This window comes from Solanum lycopersicum, chromosome 1 (genome assembly GCF_036512215.1).
Source record: "Solanum lycopersicum chromosome 1, SLM_r2.1".
NCBI classification, from domain to species: domain Eukaryota; kingdom Viridiplantae; phylum Streptophyta; class Magnoliopsida; order Solanales; family Solanaceae; genus Solanum; species Solanum lycopersicum.
The window spans coordinates 4,240,047-4,261,337 of NC_090800.1; the positions used below are offsets into that span (position 1 = coordinate 4,240,047).

A 21,291-nucleotide genomic window follows, 5' to 3' on the forward strand; every position below is an offset into this window, starting at 1 on the left:
TCAGGAAAAAATTATCTAAAAAAATTAAAATATATTTATGTTAAAACTCTTAATAATTATATTTAAAACACTTCAAAATAAAGTAACGATTCACCAAATTAACGAATACCTAATCGATTATATATTTCATAATTATCTCAAAAATCAAGATGAAGATACCATGGCGAATATGTATTTAATGAAATCCTAATATAATTTCAAAATCTTTTTCTCAAGTCCAGAAGCATCTAAAACCAAGAAAGAAGAAACCATATCACCGGCGAACTGTCGCCGGAAAATCATTCTCGCCGTTCTTGCCCAAAAGAAGCGATTGAACTGATCAAAATGGCCTCGTCCGCTATAGTGAATACATACCCACTCTCTAGCTATACATTTGGTACAAAAGAGCATAAAATGGAGAAGGATACATCCGTTGCCGATCGCCTTGCTCGTATGAAAGTCAAGTACGTAGCTTTTCCTTTCGTTCTGGAAAATTTTCTCGTCGGCTATAGTGAACACATACTCACTTTCGTTCTTGGACTAAGTGATTCCATAAAACCCTAGCTTAAACCCTTTCGGGGACTTAAGACTGTTCTGTTTTCTTTGGACGCATAGATATCTAATACTTGATTATTTGGATTGACAAATTAATAGGCGTTTAGATTGTTGGAGTTGAAGTTGCTTTTGAACATGAATTTCATTTAGAAATGATGGTTTTGTGAAAGTTGTAGATTTGTGAATGGACCTTAGACTCAATAATTTAGTATAGCACTTGAAAATTCGGAGAAGTTCAGTATCACACTTGAGCATTTGCAAAAATACCTAAGTATAGAATTCACGCCTAAACGTGTTCTACCTTTTTTTGTTAACAAACATCTAAGATAAGGTATTGTTTGCAGCTACATGAAGGAGGGTGTAAGGACAAGTGTTGAAGGAATTCTATTGGTATGGTTCTCCATTCTTCATTTCAATTTTTAAGGCTTCTATTTGCATTAGCTTTAATGTCACCCCATTTTGATATTACTGTCACTTTTTCCGAAGCCTCAACCTCTGGGGTGGATGTATATGTATATGTCTGGTTTTGTCCTAGATGCTGACTTATGTTCTGTGTATTGCATCTTGTTGCTAGTTTACTATCACTTATAAAGCAGACAAGTTTTGTTTACAATACACCTAGATGCGAATCTCAACAGGCAACATGAGAGAATAATTTTAGGAAAATTTCCTGAAGTTTGAACTGAATACCCTGAGCTCAAGTGGCTGTTTTTCAACTAATCTGCCGCATTTTCAAGTTTTGGCTATTGATTGTTACAAACATTACTAAGAGGGATAACATTAGGAAGGATTATATTCGGGACAAGGTGGGAGTGACCACCGTGGACCTCCATGGTGGAAAAGATGTCGGGAGCGAGATTGAGATGGTTAGGGCATCTAAGATTGAGATGGTTAGGGCATGTAAGAGTGAGAACATAAATGCCTCACTGAGGAGGTGTGAGAGTGGCAGTGAAAGGCTTGAGGAGCGCTAGAAGAAGAATCGGGGAAAGGTGATTAGACATGACATGACACATCGAGGGCATGCTATACATAGGAGAAAGGGGAGGTCGAGGATTTGGGTAGAAGGTTGGTAGTTGAGCATTGTCTCTCTTATCTGTGGGTGAACTTGGCGCTAGTTTAGAACATTTTTATTGCTTACCTTTCCCCTATCTGTCTCACTACTATTGTGTGTGGTCTTTTTTTACTTTGCTTATCTCTACTATTTTTTTGTCGGCAATACTTTACTTGTCTTCCGTGTTTTGCTATATAAGTTTCCACTCTTGTTTTATTTTGAGAACTTTTCACTCTTTGTATTTCTCAAACCTATTTCGAAAATGCTTTTCTCGAGCCGAGGGTCTTATTAAACCTTACCTAAGGTTGGAGTAAGGGTTGCGTGCACCCCACCCTCCTCGGACCTTATTTATGGGATCACAGGTACGTTGTTGTAATACTTTACTGAGGTAATGTTAGAAGTTGTACAACATGCCCGAAACCTGTTAGGGAAGAGTTAAGAAAGTATCTTGGAAAGAATAATCAGATCAGAGAAATTATCACATGCTTATTTTGATGATCAATGCCACCTATTATAAAATCTAAGATAGTGGGTGATGCATTTATTAGTATACACAAGTATATGTTGATTCGTAGAGATTTCTTTGGCTGTTAGACAGAAGGAAAAAATGTCACGAGGTGAAAAGAAAAAGGAACAGACAGATATAACTTTGTGGCTTCCCTTTCATGTCTAATAGCCATTTGATTTCCAAAAGGTTCATTGGCATGCTCATTTCTTCATCTATCCTAAAATTCTCTTGAAATGGCAAGCGTATATATTAATTATTTGCATTTTGATACCTCAATCTCGGCTAGTCTTGACCTTTTCTCTGCTCTTCTCAATGTTGACTAATGACTAACCTTGGTGTGCATGTATACCTTTCTACTTCCATTTACCCTAAAGTCTTTAGGAGTCGTGTGATTTAAAAACAAGTTGCACAATGATTGTAATGCATGGATTAATAATGCAGGGATTGTGAATCTCAAAAAAAAAAAAATATAGGGATTGTGATGCAAAGATTACTTTTTATCAGGTGTTTGGTTCATTGCATAAAAAATGAGATATGTAGTGTACAATTTAAATCATGTGTTTGGTTTTAAGTTGGATAAATTTTTGTTTCCAATTTTACTCTTGGTCCTTGAAGAAAGAGAAATGATCAAGGTATTAAAAATCTCTGGAGAGAAGGAAATTTTGTCAATTCGATTATTATTCATGTGTAACAAATCAATGTAATGCTTATCCCACATAGGAGATGGTATATAATAAAACTATGACTCCTGTATAAGTTATACAACGATTATTATACCAAGAAAGAAAGTAGTAACCAAACAGAGGAACAAATGTTGTACAGTTCTATACTCTTAACTACTTTATCCTATACTGCAAATCAGACATCCGTTTACTCTCTAAAGCATTTCTCCCTAGTTCAAGCGGCTTTTGGTTGACACCTCCCGGGTTTCATCAATTATGTGATTTAGCACAATATAATCAGCAAATAGCATAGACTATGAGATTTCATCTAGTATTGTGTTGGTTAGCTCATCCATAATTAGGGTTAGCTTGTTTTTCCTTTCTCTGAGGCAAATTTTGCAAAATGGTTGAATTGGACCTGTATTTATGCATGCTATCTTTTAGTTTAGAAGATCTATTTGGAGTTTCTAGGAAGGAGGAAGAATCTCCATCTGATGTTAATTAGCCCGGGAGAAAGCATATAATAGCATATTTGATTATGCTAAATTTCACAGTGCCACAAGTCTGGCATGAAGATTTTTCTTGCAGCTTTATGATGAGAGCTTGAGTCAGAAAATTGGACAAAACAAAGTGGAGTCTGATTATTAAAAATAATAAGGGGCTTGCACTATCAATGCGTGTGGTATTAACTGTTGGGTGGCTTGGGCCTCTATTAATGTGGATGATAAGATAAATGTGTTATCATTAATATGCTAGCAGTAGCTTATTCTTCAATTTTATTATTATTATTGTTGTATTTTTTACTTTGGTTATCTTTATTATTTTTACTGTTATTACTTTTTGTTTTTCAATATTTTCATCATATTTTTTTACTCGCGCATTTTTTTCCAAACCTGTCCTGAAAAACGATTTTCTTGACCCGAGGGTTTATGGGAAACATCTCTACCCCACCCTCTCTAGACCTCACTTGTGTGATTACACTGGGTATGGGATTGTTGTTTCTAAGATGTGTGGTTATACAAAACTGGACCAGGTTAGAAATGTTTAGTCAAATAGAGGATGCAAGTGACACAGAGAGGATAAGTGAAAGAATATTACCTGAAATAGTTTCAACATATCCTAAGTAGACTTTGGGTCTGTGCCTGTGGATGCAATACTATAATGATTGAAATTATTAAGGTAGTGAATAGCAGACGATCTCCTGAAATCAAGGTGGATAAGTTAAAAGCACAAAGGAAGTAAAGGATCTATAAAATAGCTCATTTTAGTTGGGATTAAGGAAGTTTTAATTACATTCACAGTTGGTTCAGTGTTATCTTTTGATATTCTTAGTCTAGTTATAGATTTGCATGTCAATGCAGGGATGAATGTGAGTTTTAAATTATTTTTAGTTTTGAAGAACCTCTGTAGTAGAGAAGAATGGTACATAGGATTTATGTAATGTTACCAAACTATTTCAGAATTGAAGGATACTTGATGTTTAGATAGTTATCTACCACACTTCTTAAGTATTTTTGTACAGTTGGAAGAACTGGTGAATCGTGTTAGTTGGTTTGAATAAGAAGTATGTAGGACAGATGGCTTGAGTACACCTTTCCTTATATCAAGCCTTTTCTTCTCTTGGTAGTGCCTCACCTTTTGAAAAGTTTTTTCCTTGTTGAGACTGTCGGCGATTGATGCTCTTTCCTTCATAGAGCTACTATTAGCAGGTCTTACGATTTTGTGAGGGGAAAAGAATGAATATACGCGCTCATCAAATTAAGAATTTAAGATGACTTATCAGCTGCTTTCTTTTCCTCCAAATTTCAAAAAACCTAGCTCATACTATTGAAAATTTGAAATTGTGCAGTCTTCACATTTCATATAGATTCTGTAGAGATATGTGGCAAAGTGGTACAGTATAGAAGATGTGTGAAAATACTAATTTTGGCACCTAAATCAACCAGATCGGAGAAGTTTGTTTTATCAGATGACACTCTGATTATCAAATATTCAGATATCACTAATTGTGTGTAAAATTCACAGGTACAAGAACATAACCATCCTCATATTCTTCTTCTGCAAATTGGGAACACATTTTGCAAGCTCCCAGGTGGACGCCTAAAGCCAGGAGAAAATGGTGTGTTCTTGTCTTTATTTGTGACACATTGATTCTTATCATATTGTTAAGAATTAAATTAAATTCTTACCATATTCTCTCCCTTTGTTTTTCTGTTAAGTCGTGAATTTCTTGCTATGTTTTTATGTTTTTCTTCTCTCTTCCGTTATTTGCAGAAATCGAGGGTTTGAAAAGGAAACTTTCCAGCAAACTTGCTGCTAATCCTCCTGCCAATCAGCCAAATTGGAAGGTAATTAGGTGCCTGTTACACTGTTTAGTAGTCCCTTTGATTTAATTTGTTTGTTGTGCTTTTCTTATTAGTCTATTTAAAAAAGAACGTCTCATTCCTAATTTGTTAACTCTTTAATTTCAAATTCACACGTGGCATGTTTAAGACCACAAGATTAAACGACATTTTGCTACATTAACACATGTTTAGTTTGAGACAACAATGTTTAAGTCTTTTTACTTTCTTAAATTCTGTGCCAATTTAAACTAAAGGCAAACAAATTGAATCATAGTTGTTTTTTTCTTCTGTATACGAGATATATGGGTATTGGAGGTATTCAACAGACTTTATGTTGTATGGAAATAGTGATAAAAGAAACAAGGATTGGACATCTTTTATGGTATAAGGTGTTAATTTTGAAGTATAATTCGTGTGGTTGAATATATAGGCGTTAAATGGGCGAGATGGTTAAAATGGACTAAGAGCCTGTTTGGATTGCTTAAAAGTTGGCCAAATATAGTTTCAAGTCATTTTTAGCTTTTGAGAGTATTTGTCATAGTTAAAGATAACCTAAAATAAGTTTAAAATGATGTTATGGATGTCTATCTATATATATGTTTTCCTTCGAACTTTTCTTTTACATAGACATTCAAGGGAGTGTTGTAAAACTAAGGTGGATGCCATGTGGGGTCTATTAGAATATGAATAGGTTTATACAATCCTATTAGAATAGGAATAGGTTTATACAACCCTATTTTATAATAGGAATAGGAATACAAAATAGAAATAAAATTAGTAGTCCTGGTAAAGGATTGTATTCTAGTATTCCTATAAATAGGCTCTCAACGTAATATTGTAGACAACAACAACTCAATAATATTCTTCAACAACAATTCAATAATATTCTTTTCCTATATTTTTCATATGGCATTAGAGCCTTTACAATCTTGGTAAACAATCAAAGAGCTTCCGTTGTCGGCGGGTGACTATTATCCATATGTGTCGCTCGTCTGGCCAATGATTGTGTTAACAAAACTTGTAGCACCATGTCGTCTTTCCAATGAATGCTTTTCCATATTTAATTTGTATAGTGTCGTGTCATCTTTCCGGTGATTATTTTTTCATAGTTAATTTGTGTTGCACCGTGCCATCATTCCGGCCACTACTTTTTTATAATTAATTTTTGTAGCACCATGTCGTCATTTCGGTAAAACTCTCATATCTTATTTGTGTAGCATCGTGCCATCATTCTGGTGACTACTTTTTAATACCCTATATGTGTACCCATGTGATCTTTCCGGTGATCACTTTTTATATTTAATTTGTGTAGCACCGTACCATCCTTTCAGTGACTCCTTTTTTGCATATGTGATTCGCGTAGCATCGTGCTTCTCTCCAAACTACTTTTCATATTTAATTTGCGTAGTATTGTGGATTTTTCCGGACTACTTTCTCATATTTGAGTTGTATAACACTGTGTCTTTTCGGCGACTCCTCAAATTTGATTTGCATAGTTCCATTCGTCTTTCCAGTGACTCCTCAAATTCGATTTGCATAGGGTTGTGCCTTCATTCTGACCCTACCCATATAATCTCTCTTTTTCAGTAGGATGTTGCCATCATTCCGATCCTATCCATATTATTTCTTTTTCAATAGGGTTGTTCCATCAATTCGACCTTTCCAATATAATTTCTATTTCTAGTTGGGTCTTGCCATCATTTTGACCCTACCCCTATAATTTTATTTCTTAGATTGTGGCCACTTTCCGGCATCAGATCTAGTACTCCGGCATATGTCGATTATGTGAGTCATTCTAGGGCCTGAAACAGTCTTTGCAAGTTTGTTTTGAGAAGTTCAGTACTGTAATTTTATCTCACTTTGTTTTATCGACATTATGCATCAAATTCAATATTTCATGAGAAGATTAAGCACATTGAGATCAATTGTCAATTTTTTAAAGTCGAGGTGATCAACTTGTAGATATCTCACCTAGCTCCTCATCGGTCCTCGTGTTAATTACATTTGTAACAAGTTAGGTACATGAATTGTATGCACTAGCTTGAGGGGTGTTAGAATATGAATAGGTTTATACAATTCTATTAGAATATGTTTGTACACTACTTTTTGGCTATAAATAATCACTACTGTATTTTACACTTAGATAGATCACCTAACTTAAATAGATCACAGGATAGGTTATGGATATGTTATCATCTAGATATATTTAATATTCGGTATCTTCTGAACTAGTATCAATACTTCCATGTACAACTAAATTGATGACATTTCGAAAAGTTATTGCATCATTAGGAATTTGGACTACTGGTTCAAACCCCTCATGTTTAGCAAGTGAATTCAATTCTGATTGAATTGCCTCATGCCATTTTCACATCTTCATCGACATTCTTCGACAGACAAAGGTTCAAGATCCTCATCTTCTTGCATAGTGTTAAGTGTAACGTTGTATGCACAAACATAATCCACCATAATTTTTGATCGATTCAGTTTATCCCATCATCAGTAGAACTTATTGATAGTTCTTTGTTCACTTGAGACTCGTTTTTTGTTTGACTTGATAAAAAGTTGAGAAGTAGGTACTCCGCTACTTTTCATTTTTTTAATTTAAAAGTTACTAAAGGTCTGACTTTCAAAAACAACTTTAAAAAGCTACTTTTTTTAGTTTAGCCAAACGGGCTATAAGTTGATAAATAACATGGCCGAAAGTTACTTGGGCTGAAATGGGATAAAAAGTGTGTCAAAAGACAACCAGCCCAATTATTACTTGGCTTTATTTGTTCTTATACCGATAGATAACATGGCCGAAAGTTACTTGGGCTGAAATGGGATAAAAAGCGTGTCAAAAGCCAACCAGCCCAATTATTACTTCGCTTTATTTGTTCTTATATAAGGTATAACTCTCTCCCTCTCTCTCTATCACTTTTGAAATATAAATAAATACATCTTCCTATGATGTGGCATTTGTAAATGCAGATAGGTGAGTGCATAGCCACCTGGTGGAGGCCTAACTTTGAAACCATAATGTATCCATACTGTCCTCCACATATAACAAAACCTAAGGTACAGTAGTATAAAGTTTTTCTGATCGACCGATCTATCCCGTTGTTTCATGAATCACTAATCTATCCCTTGTTTCATATTTGCCTGATTTAGTTGGCTCTTTGAATGTGGTGCAGGAGTGTAAGAAGCTCTACCTTGTTCACTTATCTGAAAGAGAATACTTTGCTGTCCCCAAAAATCTTAAACTTCTTGCTGTGCCATTGTTTGAGCTTTATGACAATGTTCAGGTATAGAATGATTTATGGTTTCTCTGTTGCCTCCTATTCTGTTCTTTCAATTTAGTTTGTATGTAAGAACTATGATGAAAGGGTCCTTTTCAGGATTGTGTTATCTTTCATCAGCGAGTAGTAATCATATCTGCGACCATCTTTATAATAGTTTCTTAGCATACTGATGCTCTCTTAATTCATCGCAGAGATATGGACCTGTAATATCTACAATTCCTCAACAGCTTTCCAGATTGCAGTTCAACATGATCAATCAATAGATAGTAGATGGAGATTCAAATTCTCCTCCGCGATAAAAATGATTTGTTTTGGTTCCCATAGTTTGAGGGCGACTTGATTCACTTTTCTACAATAGGCAGATAGATGACTCTTATCTGATCGTTTGTCTTAAATTGGTTTCTTTTGGACGGCCACAGCGATGGATACAGTATGATAGCCTGTTAATATGCAACTTTGCAGTTACAGTATTGACATATTTTTGCGTACTTGCTTGTTGAATATTGACATAGTGCTGCTAAGTTTCTTTCGTTCGGAGAGGCTTTTAGAAGAAGCAATTCTAACTGATCTTTCTTCTGTGAATCACTTTCTTCTAAACCAATGTTTTGGGATAAAAACCTCAGCTATGTTTTGGGATGATCTCCTATCAGTTGTATCTTATTCTTGATCTGTTGCACAGTTCTTGTAGCATCTAGGATTTTCCTAACCATCTAACTAGCTTATTGTGGTCTAGAAATATCCTAAATGTTGGCCTGTACCTTCTGTTGAATGACCCTAAATGTTAAAAAAATGGTGTGAATCATGATGATAGATATTTGTTCCCTTGGAGGGTTTTGTAAAATTTTTGTACAAGTTATTGAAATTCATATCACCAACATACTCGTGTACTAACACATACGAAAAATTGAGAAAATCATCTAATTCCTGTTTGTAGCCCCTAACTGCTAAATTAGTTTCGTGTATCATAGTGAGATTATATGTATTATTTGATTTGTTTCGTAGGTCATTATAGAGGGTTCTGTATTTGTCAAGTTTTTGCAAAAAAGTTTATCACCAGAAAATTCATGTGCTTTGTTCATAAAAAATTGAGAAAATTACCTAATTTCTATTGTGTGGTTACTAAACTCTAAAAGAGTGGCATCAACTATGGTGAGATTATAAGTATTGTTCTTCCAAGAAGGACGAGGGTCCTATAAAGTTTTGCGAAAGGAAGTGCCTAGAATTCATATAATCAAGAGCTTTAGGTAATAACTCTCGTGGAAAAAAAAGAAGAGAAAATCGCCTAATTCTTGTTGAGTGATCCTAATTGCTAAAAAGCCGACATGAATCATGGTGAAATAATATGTATTGTTTACTTAGGTAGGACGCCCTGTAAAGTTTTTGCAAAGTAACTTCTTGAAATTCATGTCACCAACAGATTCATATATTAATACACATGAAAAATTGAGAAAATTATCTAATACTTATTGAGCCTAAGTACTTTCAAAGTACATGAATCATGGTTAGACTATAGATAGTGTTCTCCCAAGTCAAGTAAAGTTTTTGCCAAAAAGTGTCCGAAATTCATATCCCCAAAAACTTCATGTACTTGACTGCAAAATCATATCCATGAAAAGATCGCCTAATTATTGTTGAGTGGTTTTAAATGCTAAAAACAATGGCGTGAATCGTTGTATGCATTGTTCCCCCATGTCATTTAAAAAAATAATATCATTGAAAAATTCATGCACTAATACACACGAAAAATTAAGAAAATCGTCTAATTCTTATTGAGTGACCCCTAAATGCTAATAAAGTGGCGTAAATCAAAGTGAGATATTGTTCTCCAATTGCTAAAGAAGTGTTTGAAAATTATATCACCAAAAATGTCGTGTACTAACGCACATGAAAAATTGAGAAAATCATCTAATTCCTGTTGAGTGGTCCCTAAATGCCGAAAAAGTGGCGAGATCATAGTGACACTGTGTATTTTTTTCCCAGATCATTACAGAGGGTCCTATAAAGTTTTTGCAATTCTTTTCCTCAAAATCCATCACTAAAAAATTCATGTTATAAAACACGAAAAAATTGAGAAAATCATTTAACTACTATTGAGTGACCTTATAATGCTAAAAAGTGGTATGAATCAAAGTTATCCTATAGGCATTGTTCCTCCAATTCATTATGGAGGGTCTTGTAAAATTTTTGTAAAAAAGTGTTTGAAATTCATATCACTAAAACTTCATGTATCGACACACAAATAACTTAAATAATCACTTAATTCTTGTTGACTGACCCTAAATGCTACAATATGACGTGGATCACTGTGAAGCAATAGGTATTGTTGTTAGGATTTTGCCCTGATTTTTTTTTCTTATTTGAAGTTTATTTTTTTTCTTTTAAAAAAAATTATTAGAATTATTATTAATGCTTGAATTTTTTTTGAAGGAAAAAATATACTTTTCTTTCATATTAGTTTATTCTTTTCTTAGAGTAAAAGTCTGGAAATCTATAAATTGAAGATTCATATTCTCATGGTATAACAGAATAACTTTCACAGTACAGAAATTTAAGGGTTTGGTTTACGGAAGATTTATTCTCTCAACAGTTTTAATATTTTCTTTATATTAGTTTTCGTATAATAATAATAATAATAATAATAATAATAATAATAATAATAATAATATGTTTTTAGTATAAGTTGTCATTTGATTTATCAACTTTATGATTTACAATTGTAAGTTTTTGCATGACACCTTATTCACCTTCGTAACCCAACAAGTGATATCAGATTTAATCATCCAATGGTTGAACAAGATTGAAGACATGTTCAAATGATTTTCAAATCAATTTGCAATCAACGTGATAATAATAAAAAATTTTGCGCTACTACATGTGGAGAAAATTTTCAAATATATTTTCAACAATATCTTGTTGCTCTCCATATTATAAAATAGAATTGCTTTTTAACTCATGCTTACTTTAGAGCTTGGGCTCCAACTTTCAATCCCTGCAAATTTTAATGCTCGAGCTTCACTTTTAACTCATGTATATTTACTTTTAAAGCATGAGCGCCACTTTTGACTCATGCATCTTACTTTTAATGCATGAGCTCCATTTTTAACTTATGATATTAATATTAGGGAAAATGGTCTGATATACCTCTCGACTTTGTCATTTAGAGCTGATATACCCCTTTTTATGAAATTGACTCATATATACCCCTACTTGTAAACAAATGGCTCAACCCTTTTTCTCTAACGGAAATGAAAAAAAAATAATTTTAATTTAAATTTTTATTATTTTTTTCTAAAAAGTATAATCCTATATGAGAAAATTTAATCCTCGTCAAACATTATTTTTTGACTTTTTTTTTTGTTTCAATGACTAATTTATAATTATTATTTTGAATCAAATTTATTTTATGTTTCACTAATATTCTTGTAAAACTTATTGTAGATGAACAAATTTTTTCTTCGAATACGAAATTAAATTACAATACACACAAAAAAATAGTTTAATTTTTTTTCTTTAAACTAAGGAATGTAAGAAAAAAACAAAATAAGAATAAGAAACTCAAATAATTATAATAAAAGAAGTCAAAAAATAATTTATGTATGAAAAAAATTAAAATATACCTTGAACTTTGATAGAAGAATCATATATACTCCTAAATATTTTTTTTTAAAAAAAAATTAGAACTAATAAATATAAATTTAAAAACTAATCTTTTAACTTCCGTTAAATGAAGGGTATATGTGAGCTATTTTGTAATGGCAGGAGTATATGTAAGCAGTTTGTATAACGGTAAGGGCATATATGTGCCACTTTTATAACGAGGGGTATATCAGATCCAAATGACAAAGTTGAGGGGTATATCAGAACTTTTTCCCTTAATATTAATTCACTTTGACTCATGCATCTTACTTCACTTTCAACCTTGCTCATAACTTTTAACACAAGACTTTAAATTTTAACTCATATCAATTTTTAAATCATGGTAAGCAGCAATGATATATGAAGATCTTGTGAAGAACAAAATTATCAAGCATATGAATGAGACAAATCAAGTTTTGATAAGAAAATTCAGTCAAAAAGGGAGATTTGTTAGAGTTTTGCCCTGATTTTCTTTTCTTATTTAAAGTTTTTTTTTCTTAAAGAAAAGTCAAATTATTACCATTAATGTTTTAACTTTTTCTGAAAGAAAAATATAATTTTCTTCAATATTAGTTTATTCTTTCCTTAGAAGAAAATTCTGAAAATCTATAATTAATTGAAGATCCCTATTCTCATAACATAACACAATAACTTCCACAATGTAGACGTTTAATAGTTTAATTTAGGCATAATACATAAATATGCCGTTTAACTTGGCTTCGAATCACATTTATGTCCTTCAACTTTGGGTGTGCACAATTAGACACTTAAACTTGTATAAAGTTGAACAAATAGGCATACATGTCCTACATGTCATCCTACATATCATTTTTTGTCCTACGTGGTATCTTACATGTATTTTGTCATGTAGGACTCATGCATTTATTTATTTAAAAGTTGGATGGTTAAAGTGTATGTTTGTGCATTATGAAAGTTGAAGGTCAAAGTTAAAATTTGAAACCAAATTTAGGGTCCAATATATGTATTATGCCTTTAATTTATGGGGAGATTTATTCTCTCAACAATTTAAAATATTTTTCTTTTTATCATCAGTTTACGTCTTTTAGTATAGTTTTATTTGTCATCTAATTCATTATCATACAATTTGTGAATTATAAGCTTTCGCATAACGCCATGATCTGTTTCGAACTCAAACAATTGTTCCCCATGATCTTGTAAAGCTATAGGTATTATTCCCTTAAAGAAATACAAACATTAATGTATGAATAGTATCTTTCATAATGGTCCGAATCACTACTTATCGAAATAAAAAGAAAATAAATCGCAATGTCTCTTGAAGAAGTTTTCTAGTGTTGTTTTTATCTTATATATAGTATATCAAGTTATTTTTTCACTTCAATTTTTTTTAACAGCGTGAAGCATATGAATTTTTAAATTTCTATTTAGTGAAAAAAAATGAGATCAATAGATAATGAGAATTTAATTCTAAATTAAAAGTATTAAAAAAATTATACAAGTAAGAGATATATATACTCAATTAAATAAATAAATTCGATTTTTTTTGCAAATGGTCATATTTTCAATATTTCCATAACAATCATCAATGCCTTAACAGAAAAAAGTTTTCCAAAATTAAAAATAACAAAATCTCATATAAGATCAATAATATCTCAAGAATGATTAAGAATTATTATTTAGAGAAATCAATCGAGTACAAAAAATCTCAATCTATAAGAAATCATCGATCGTTCTTTTTTTCTAACTTTATTGAAATTCAAATAACCCTAAGTTTAAGATTCAAGAACAGACTTTAAGCAACTCGGAGGTAACTCGATGCCGGTGGCGTGTCCAATGGCATTAGCACACGATGCAATTGTAGGTTTAGTATTATAATTAATCAAATCAATATCATTAAGATTAATTTTTTGACAAGATAATGAAGAACTGCAATTAAAATTCACTGCCACCAATGAACTTGAAGTTCCTCTTATGTTGTTGAATGTCACACCCTTGATTTGCACTAAGCTTTTCTACAAATTAAAAAAATAAATAAAATGAGAGTGAAATCAATAAATTAATACAAAGTATAAAGCTTATACAAATTTTCATATTTCACATAGACATATGTGTGTTTGGGATACTAAAATATGTGTAATTCACAAAACAAAACAAAAAAAAAACTCATTTTATTGTTTATTACTCCCTCTGTTTTAAAAAAGAATATTCTCATTTCCTTTTTAGTTTGTTTAAAAAAGAATGACCTTTTTTTAAAAAAACATTTTACTTTCAGTTTTTCACATGACATGTGTAAGATCACAAAATTAAAAGATAATTTCGTACATTTGACAAAACTTTAATTTAGAACTACAAGCTTCAAAAGTCTTCTTTATTTTCTTAAACTACGTGCTTAGTCAAACTAGGTCACTCTTTTTGAAACTGAAGGAATAACAATTTTTTTCAAATGTCTTTCATATTCAAGAATTTCGCCAAAAATAAAGAAAAGTATTATTCAAAAAGTTTATTTTTTATTGAACATGTCTTATGAGTTTAGTGGCAAAGTCGGGATTGGGAGTTTGAATGTTTAAATTTTAGGATGGAAGAGAAAATATTACAAAGCATTCTTGGGGGTTTTAAAATTTAAGATAGAAGAGAAAAATGTTACAAAATATGCTTGGGGGTTCTAAATTTAGGACGGACGGAAAAAATATTACAAATCATGCTTGGGATTTTTTAATTTAGGATAAAAGAGAAAAATATTGCAAGACATATATTTTTTTTACACATAGAAACTTTTATCGACAGTAGAATTCAAACCCACAACACTAGTATGAAAAGTATTTTCACCACTAATTCTGTACCACAGAGTCATCATTCATCATTCAGTTTTAGTGGGAGGTTTAATTGCAAGTTAATATACATACATTTTTTTAATTTTCTAATATAAATATAAAATCTACGAAAAAACTAGTGAATTCGGATTCGTTTGAACCCATACCCCCCTCCCCCAAGTAAACATACTCAATATATAAAATTTGAAGATGAAATGAAGGAAAAAAGAAATTAGTACCTTAATATTGCAAGTATGTGAAGGACAATAATATTGATCAATAATAATAGGATTATCCACCTTGTCCATTAGAATATCCTCAAAATATATATTTGTAGCTGCACCAACATTTGATGATGCCCAAGTCTTAATCCTCATTCCATTTTGAGTAGCAATAAGAGTACAATTTTTCACATGTACATCTTTAACAACTTCATTTGGTTTATTCCCTAAGCTTCCAATGCTTATTCCATGGCCAGGACCACATGTGACTCTAGAAATATTAACATTTTGACTTCCAGCAAATATAGATATACAATCATCTCCAGTACCAATATTCGAATCGAAAACTCGAATATTCGACGATAAACTAATGTGAATTCCATCAGTGTTGGGACTATCACTTGGTGCAATTATATGTACATGACTTAATGTCACGTTATTGGAATTATAGATATCAAAATGGAACATCTTGCTATTGATAGAGTGTATACCATGCACAATTGCATTTTGGATAGAACTCAATCCAATAGTCTAAAAAAATATTGAAAATAATATTTAGTTAGTAACAACTTCACATGCACACAAAAGAAATTAATTGTAAACCATAAAAAGATCAAGGAAATAACACAAGCTTTATTAAATTAAACAGAAAATCGAATCAAATCGCATATTCTGATAGGACTTAAAGAAATATTTGGAGCACTAGGTTTAAAAAAATTGAATTTTATTAGTTTGATTTGATTTATAAATTTAAAAGTTCGACATAAATAATTTGATTTGATATTTGAAAAACTCGCACTAATCCGGTCATGTGTACCCCAATTTGTGACCTTATAATAGTACAAAATCTTTTTTTAAATTAAAAATTTACTTTACCTTTCACAAGAGGAGGCACAAAATGAATACAACAAAATAAGAACACAAATTAATTTAGAGACCAAAATTAAAATTTTATCGTGTCAAATAATGATTTATTTTCACTTCAACTTTCATCTAATGCTTTATCAAATAAGCATTTTAAAAAAATAAATTAAAACAGATAATAGATAACGTAAAATTCAGTATAACTAATCTTAATCAAAGTAATTTAGACAAAAAAAAATATAGTGTAACTAATGAAAATTGGTAAGTACTTCTTCATCCTTAACCAAAAGGTCTCTGGTCGAGAACCCTTAGGACATAATCGCCTTCGTAAGGGAGTGTTTTACCCCTTAAGACCTCCCAACAGAAATCCAAATTTAATCGGGACTCCAATTTAAATACCAAACACCGACTGAAAAAAATAAAACTAATGAAAACTTACATAAGGACGAGTTGCACATTGAGATTGTCCCCAAGCAGAAGCTCCTTCACCATCTAAAGTTCCACCACCTTTAATCTCTAAGTTATTTATATGTTCAAAAGAAATCCAAGAACCCTTGCAAAATATATTAGGATTTGTTGAAGCTTTAATAACTCCTTGAATTTTAACAATTAAGGATCCTTTGCATGGTCCAAAAAAAGTTACACCATATATCATATATGTTCCTAGAGGTATCAAAAATGTAGCTTCTCCATTCCATTTGCATGCATCCTTCCAAGCTTTCAAAAATACCTTATATTTATAAAAAAAAAATAAAAAAATTAGTAAAAGAATATTTAATTAGTCACTAAATTTCTTATATCTACATGAATAATGGCAACTATATTTACTATCATAAAATGTCGTTGTGGAGTGGTAAGTATTGCTTTATTCTTAATTAAGAGATTTCGGGTTTGAATCCCTTTGGATGTGGGGAATCCCCTTTCTTAGGGAGTGCTTTTACACCCACCAATGTGGGACTTCTGGTGCAAATCCAAATTTAGTCAGACTCCAGTGAAACCTTCGATGTAAATTCAGATTTAGTCAGACTCTAATGTGGATATTGAACACCGGATGAAAATCGATGAATAAAAGAAGAAGACATCATTATATAGACTTGAATAAAATTAAAGATACATTAAAAAGTAAAAATGAGACTTTTACTATGTAAAAAAACTAATTTTTAGTGACAATTAATCAACAATAATAATTTAATTGCCGCCAAATTTTTTTTTTCATGGAAATTAGTAAATGTCTGATGCACTTATAGCAACATTAGATGCAATAATAATTAACTAATATTAATAAAGATATTAACACCTTTTGTTAATATGCATATATATATATATATATATATGACAATTAATTAAAACACCAAATAGGAAAAAAACTATATTTACTCATTTACCAAAAAAAAAAAAAAGAAGAGAAGAAGAAGACATGTTATACATGAAATAATGAATTAAATAAATAAAAATAAACACACACAAAAAAAAAAGAGACTCATTCTTATGTCAAAATTGAGTTTTAGCGGCAATTAATCATCAATAATTTAATTTCCACTAAATATGATTTTTTTTCATGATAATTAATAAACGTCTCTAAAATTGATAGCAACAATGAATATAATGACAATTAATTTATATTAATGAAGATATTAACACGCTTTGTTAACGTACATATTAATAACCGCTAAAAGCTGATTTTTTTTATATAGTATTTGTGTGTATATAAAAAATGACAATTAATTAAAAATGCATTAAAAGGTAATATGAATTGGTTCTCACCTCACTATCATCTGTCACTCCATCTGCTTTGGCACCATAGGATATGACACTAAAAATTTTGTCATCAGCATTAGTGCATACAAAAACAAGGCTTAATATTAAAACTATTTTCAAACAAAATTTTGAAGCCATTTGTATTTTTTTTTTTTTGTTCTTTGTTCTTTATTTTTTCTTTTTTTCAATTGGTGTTTATATAGACCTTCTTTTTTCCTTTGACTTTCTAGTTGACTCAATTATACTTATTTCAGATTAAATTATTTCCTTACTAGTGTTGACAAGTGTTATTTTTGACAATTTACATTAAATTATTACACCCAAAATATTTGTTTGGATTTAGTGAGTTACAAAGAAAGAAAAATGAATTATATCATGGTATGTTGAATGAATATCATGGTAAGTCCAGTCAACTTATATAAAAATAGTGACTAATTATTTATATGTCAAAGATTTTGATTACTATATTTTGATTTTAATGTTCGCTTTGAGTGATTGATTAATAAAGAGAGTTGTTTATATTTTATTTTGAGTATTTTTATATGTATAAGGTAATATGATATAATTGAGCTGTTTCTTAAAAAGTCAAAGTCATAATTCTTTATTATATAAATATATGTAAGTTTAAAACTTGAAGTTGACCAAACTATATTAAACTATTTACAGTACCATGAAATACCAAAATCGATATACAAAATATTAATTTATACCGAATTAATTTGATGTGATAGTAAAATAATATTTTTAAAAAAATCGTAAATCAAATAACGGTATCAAACTTTTCAATACCGTATCATGCTCACCCCTAGATTGTACTATTATTTACTAGACTCTTAATTTTTTCAAAATTAGTGTCATTGTGAATAGGGAATATTCACTAAGTAGCTCAAAAAGAATAAAAGAAAATATTCAGTGAAAAAAATTGCGATTATGAGCTGATTGTGATATGCGATTATAAAATTGATTATGTCCGTCTTGGTCCTTATATTCCTTCTTTCATAGCCCTTGGGATACAAAATTAACCAATTAAGAAATCTCAGATGTACTAACATCACATTTTTGATGCAATCATCAATTCCCTCAAGAGGTCACAATTATCGCAAACAAAGATATTAATGACGATCCACGTGCTTTTACGAATTTCATCTATATTAAATTTCTTAATATTATAATAGTTTATATAGTCATGATCATCCAGTAAAAAATTGACATCAAACCCAAAGGAAAATGGTTTTAAGTACTTAAATTGACATGAAATTCTATCAAAAATAATTTCAAATACTTGAATTGATTTGAAATTCGAAGGGAAAAAACGATTTCCAGATTTTTTTTTTATTAATATATTCACATGGGTATATGGGCTCGCTAAGAATTTATTAAAAAATAACTTTCATAGCAACACAAAAATCATATTTATATGTTATAACTATAGTTTGCATACTTGTCCTTCATAGCAAACATAAATATGTATATTTTGCTATAGATATACAAAAGAAAGCAGTTGTATAATTTCGCTATACATATATCATAAAACAGTTGTATAATCATCTTTAGTATACATTTGCATTTTTGTATAAAGTGAGAGATGAGAGTGAGCGAGCGAGATCTGGGAGAGTGACAAGCGAGATTTGGGAGAAGGGAGAGGGTGGAATGAAAATATATGTATGTATACAATTTTCTTTCTCTTTATAAGTCATAGATGCATTTTTATACATTTGCATTTTTGTATAAAGTGAGAAAGGCGAGCGAGCGAGCGAGCAAAAATTGGGAGAGTGGCGAACGAGATCTGGGAGAGGGGATATATACAATTTTCTCTCGCTTTATACAAACACAAACGCATTATACATCTGCGTTGTATAAAAAAGCGAGAGAGGCGAGGGAGAGAACGAGAGTGACGAACGAGATTCACTGGAGAGAGGAGAAATAACAACAGTTTGCTATGTGGTACAATTAATCAAACTATATTTATAGCATTTAATTTAAACTAATAGTTTGTTATTATATACAATTTTTCCTTTATTAAATAAACATTTCTTTAAAATGTTTCTATGTTGCCAAAGGATGGACTTATCTAGGGAAAATTACGCAATTAAGCAAACTTATACTACTTAATTACTCATCATAACTATAATTTGCTATAATTACCACTCATGACTAACTTTATAATTTAATTATGTGGGTATACTTTGAGTTCGTATAAATAACCACATTTTTATATGTATAATTCGCCAGAATATACAAATACATATGTATAATATACAATTATCTAATCAATATACATTTACAATTCACCTCTCTCCCACTCTTTGCCCTCTTTCGCTCACCTCTCTCCTCCCTCTCCTAATCTCGCTTGCTTTTTATACACATTCATATGTATAATATTCAATTATCTAACCAATATACATATACAATTCACTTCTATCCCACTCTCTCCCCTCTGTCGCTCGCCTCTCTCCCAATATCGTTCGTCTCTCTCCTCCCTCTCCCAATCTCGCTCGCTTGTCTCCCCTCTCCCCCAATCTCACTTGTCATATATACAAATACATATGTATAATATATAATTATCTAACCAATATACATATACAAATCAGATTGAGTCTTGACCCGCTCAAGTTTACTTTGGGCTCAAATGAGTTGAGCTCAAATGGGCTAAAAAAATGGATTGGGTCATGATCCGTTTAATCTCAATAATTTTAACATAGTGATATTTAACTTTTATAATCACAATTTGAATTTCAACTCAAGTTTTTTTTTTTTAAAAAAAAGTAACCAATGAATAGATAAATCTTAAAATATGTTAAATAGATAATAATTCATACCTTCAATATCGAAACATATTTTTATACAAAGTTTTAAAACGGGTCGAAATTAGAGATCCAATTGGGTTCAATTGAAAATTCTCTTAAAATATCTTAAACTCAACTCTTAAAATTCTGAATGGATACCTATGTTTGGTTCATTTTTGACACCCCTTCAAAAAGTAAATTAAAATTTTACAAAATAAATGAATAAAAATCCTCCATCCTACCAAAAACGCACTTAATTTTATATTTAGAATAAGTCAATTAAAGGACTTGATCATAATGGAGAAAAAAAGAAAAAAAATATTTACTTTTTGTATTATTTTCTAGAAGAGAAGAGGGTGGTGAAAATAATGATTGAGAAATTACTTTTATTTATTCAACTTGGGTTTATAACTATGTTTAAGATATGGTTAGGTTAAGATTTATTCAACATGGTTAATTCTTTTACTTGAAGGAAAGGCAGAAGAAAAGAGGAAATACAAGTGTGTTTAAAATATTGTATCATAAAATATTCTTTGGTAATCTTAGTTAAACACTATAGTGATTGATTGGCGTAGATAGTGATTGAATTAGAATTTTTGCTAAAATACTTAAAAAACAAAAAGTTACATATATAAAAATTTAATTTTTTTTAAATATTTATTATATATACATAAAAATAATTTTAATATTATATATAAAGTGAACCAAGTCGCACTTTCTAGCTCAATCATTGACCTGAGGGTATAGCGACACGGACCGGATGTGTTGGAGGATCAGTAGAAAGTAATAAGTTCAAACTGTTGTTTATGAAATTTGTTTTTCCTTTTTATATAAAATATTATTTTTTTATTTT

The 21,291-nt window shown here is 30.8% G+C and overlaps 2 protein-coding genes across 2 annotated transcripts; one reads left to right on the forward strand and one right to left on the reverse strand.

Moving 5' to 3' along the window:
• The first annotated feature begins 87 nt into the window (after positions 1-87).
• On the forward strand, positions 88-9,001 carry LOC101268418 (pre-mRNA cleavage factor Im 25 kDa subunit 2). Its single transcript, XM_004228397.5, has 7 exons — positions 88-443; positions 879-924; positions 4,781-4,874; positions 5,030-5,103; positions 8,074-8,160; positions 8,277-8,387; positions 8,576-9,001. Exons 1-7 carry the CDS (start codon positions 325-327, stop codon positions 8,645-8,647), a joined length of 603 nt encoding a protein of 200 aa, XP_004228445.1. The 5' UTR covers positions 88-324; the 3' UTR covers positions 8,648-9,001.
• Positions 9,002-13,771: 4,770 nt separating this feature from the next.
• On the reverse strand, positions 13,772-18,243 carry LOC101245486 (exopolygalacturonase-like). The gene is made up of 3 exons (XM_069293014.1): positions 16,320-18,243; positions 15,049-15,502; positions 13,772-14,011 (listed from the first exon to the last, which is right to left on the reverse strand). Exons 1-3 carry the CDS (start codon positions 16,547-16,549, stop codon positions 13,772-13,774), a joined length of 924 nt encoding a protein of 307 aa, XP_069149115.1. The 5' UTR covers positions 16,550-18,243.
• Positions 18,244-21,291: the final 3,048 nt, after the last annotated feature.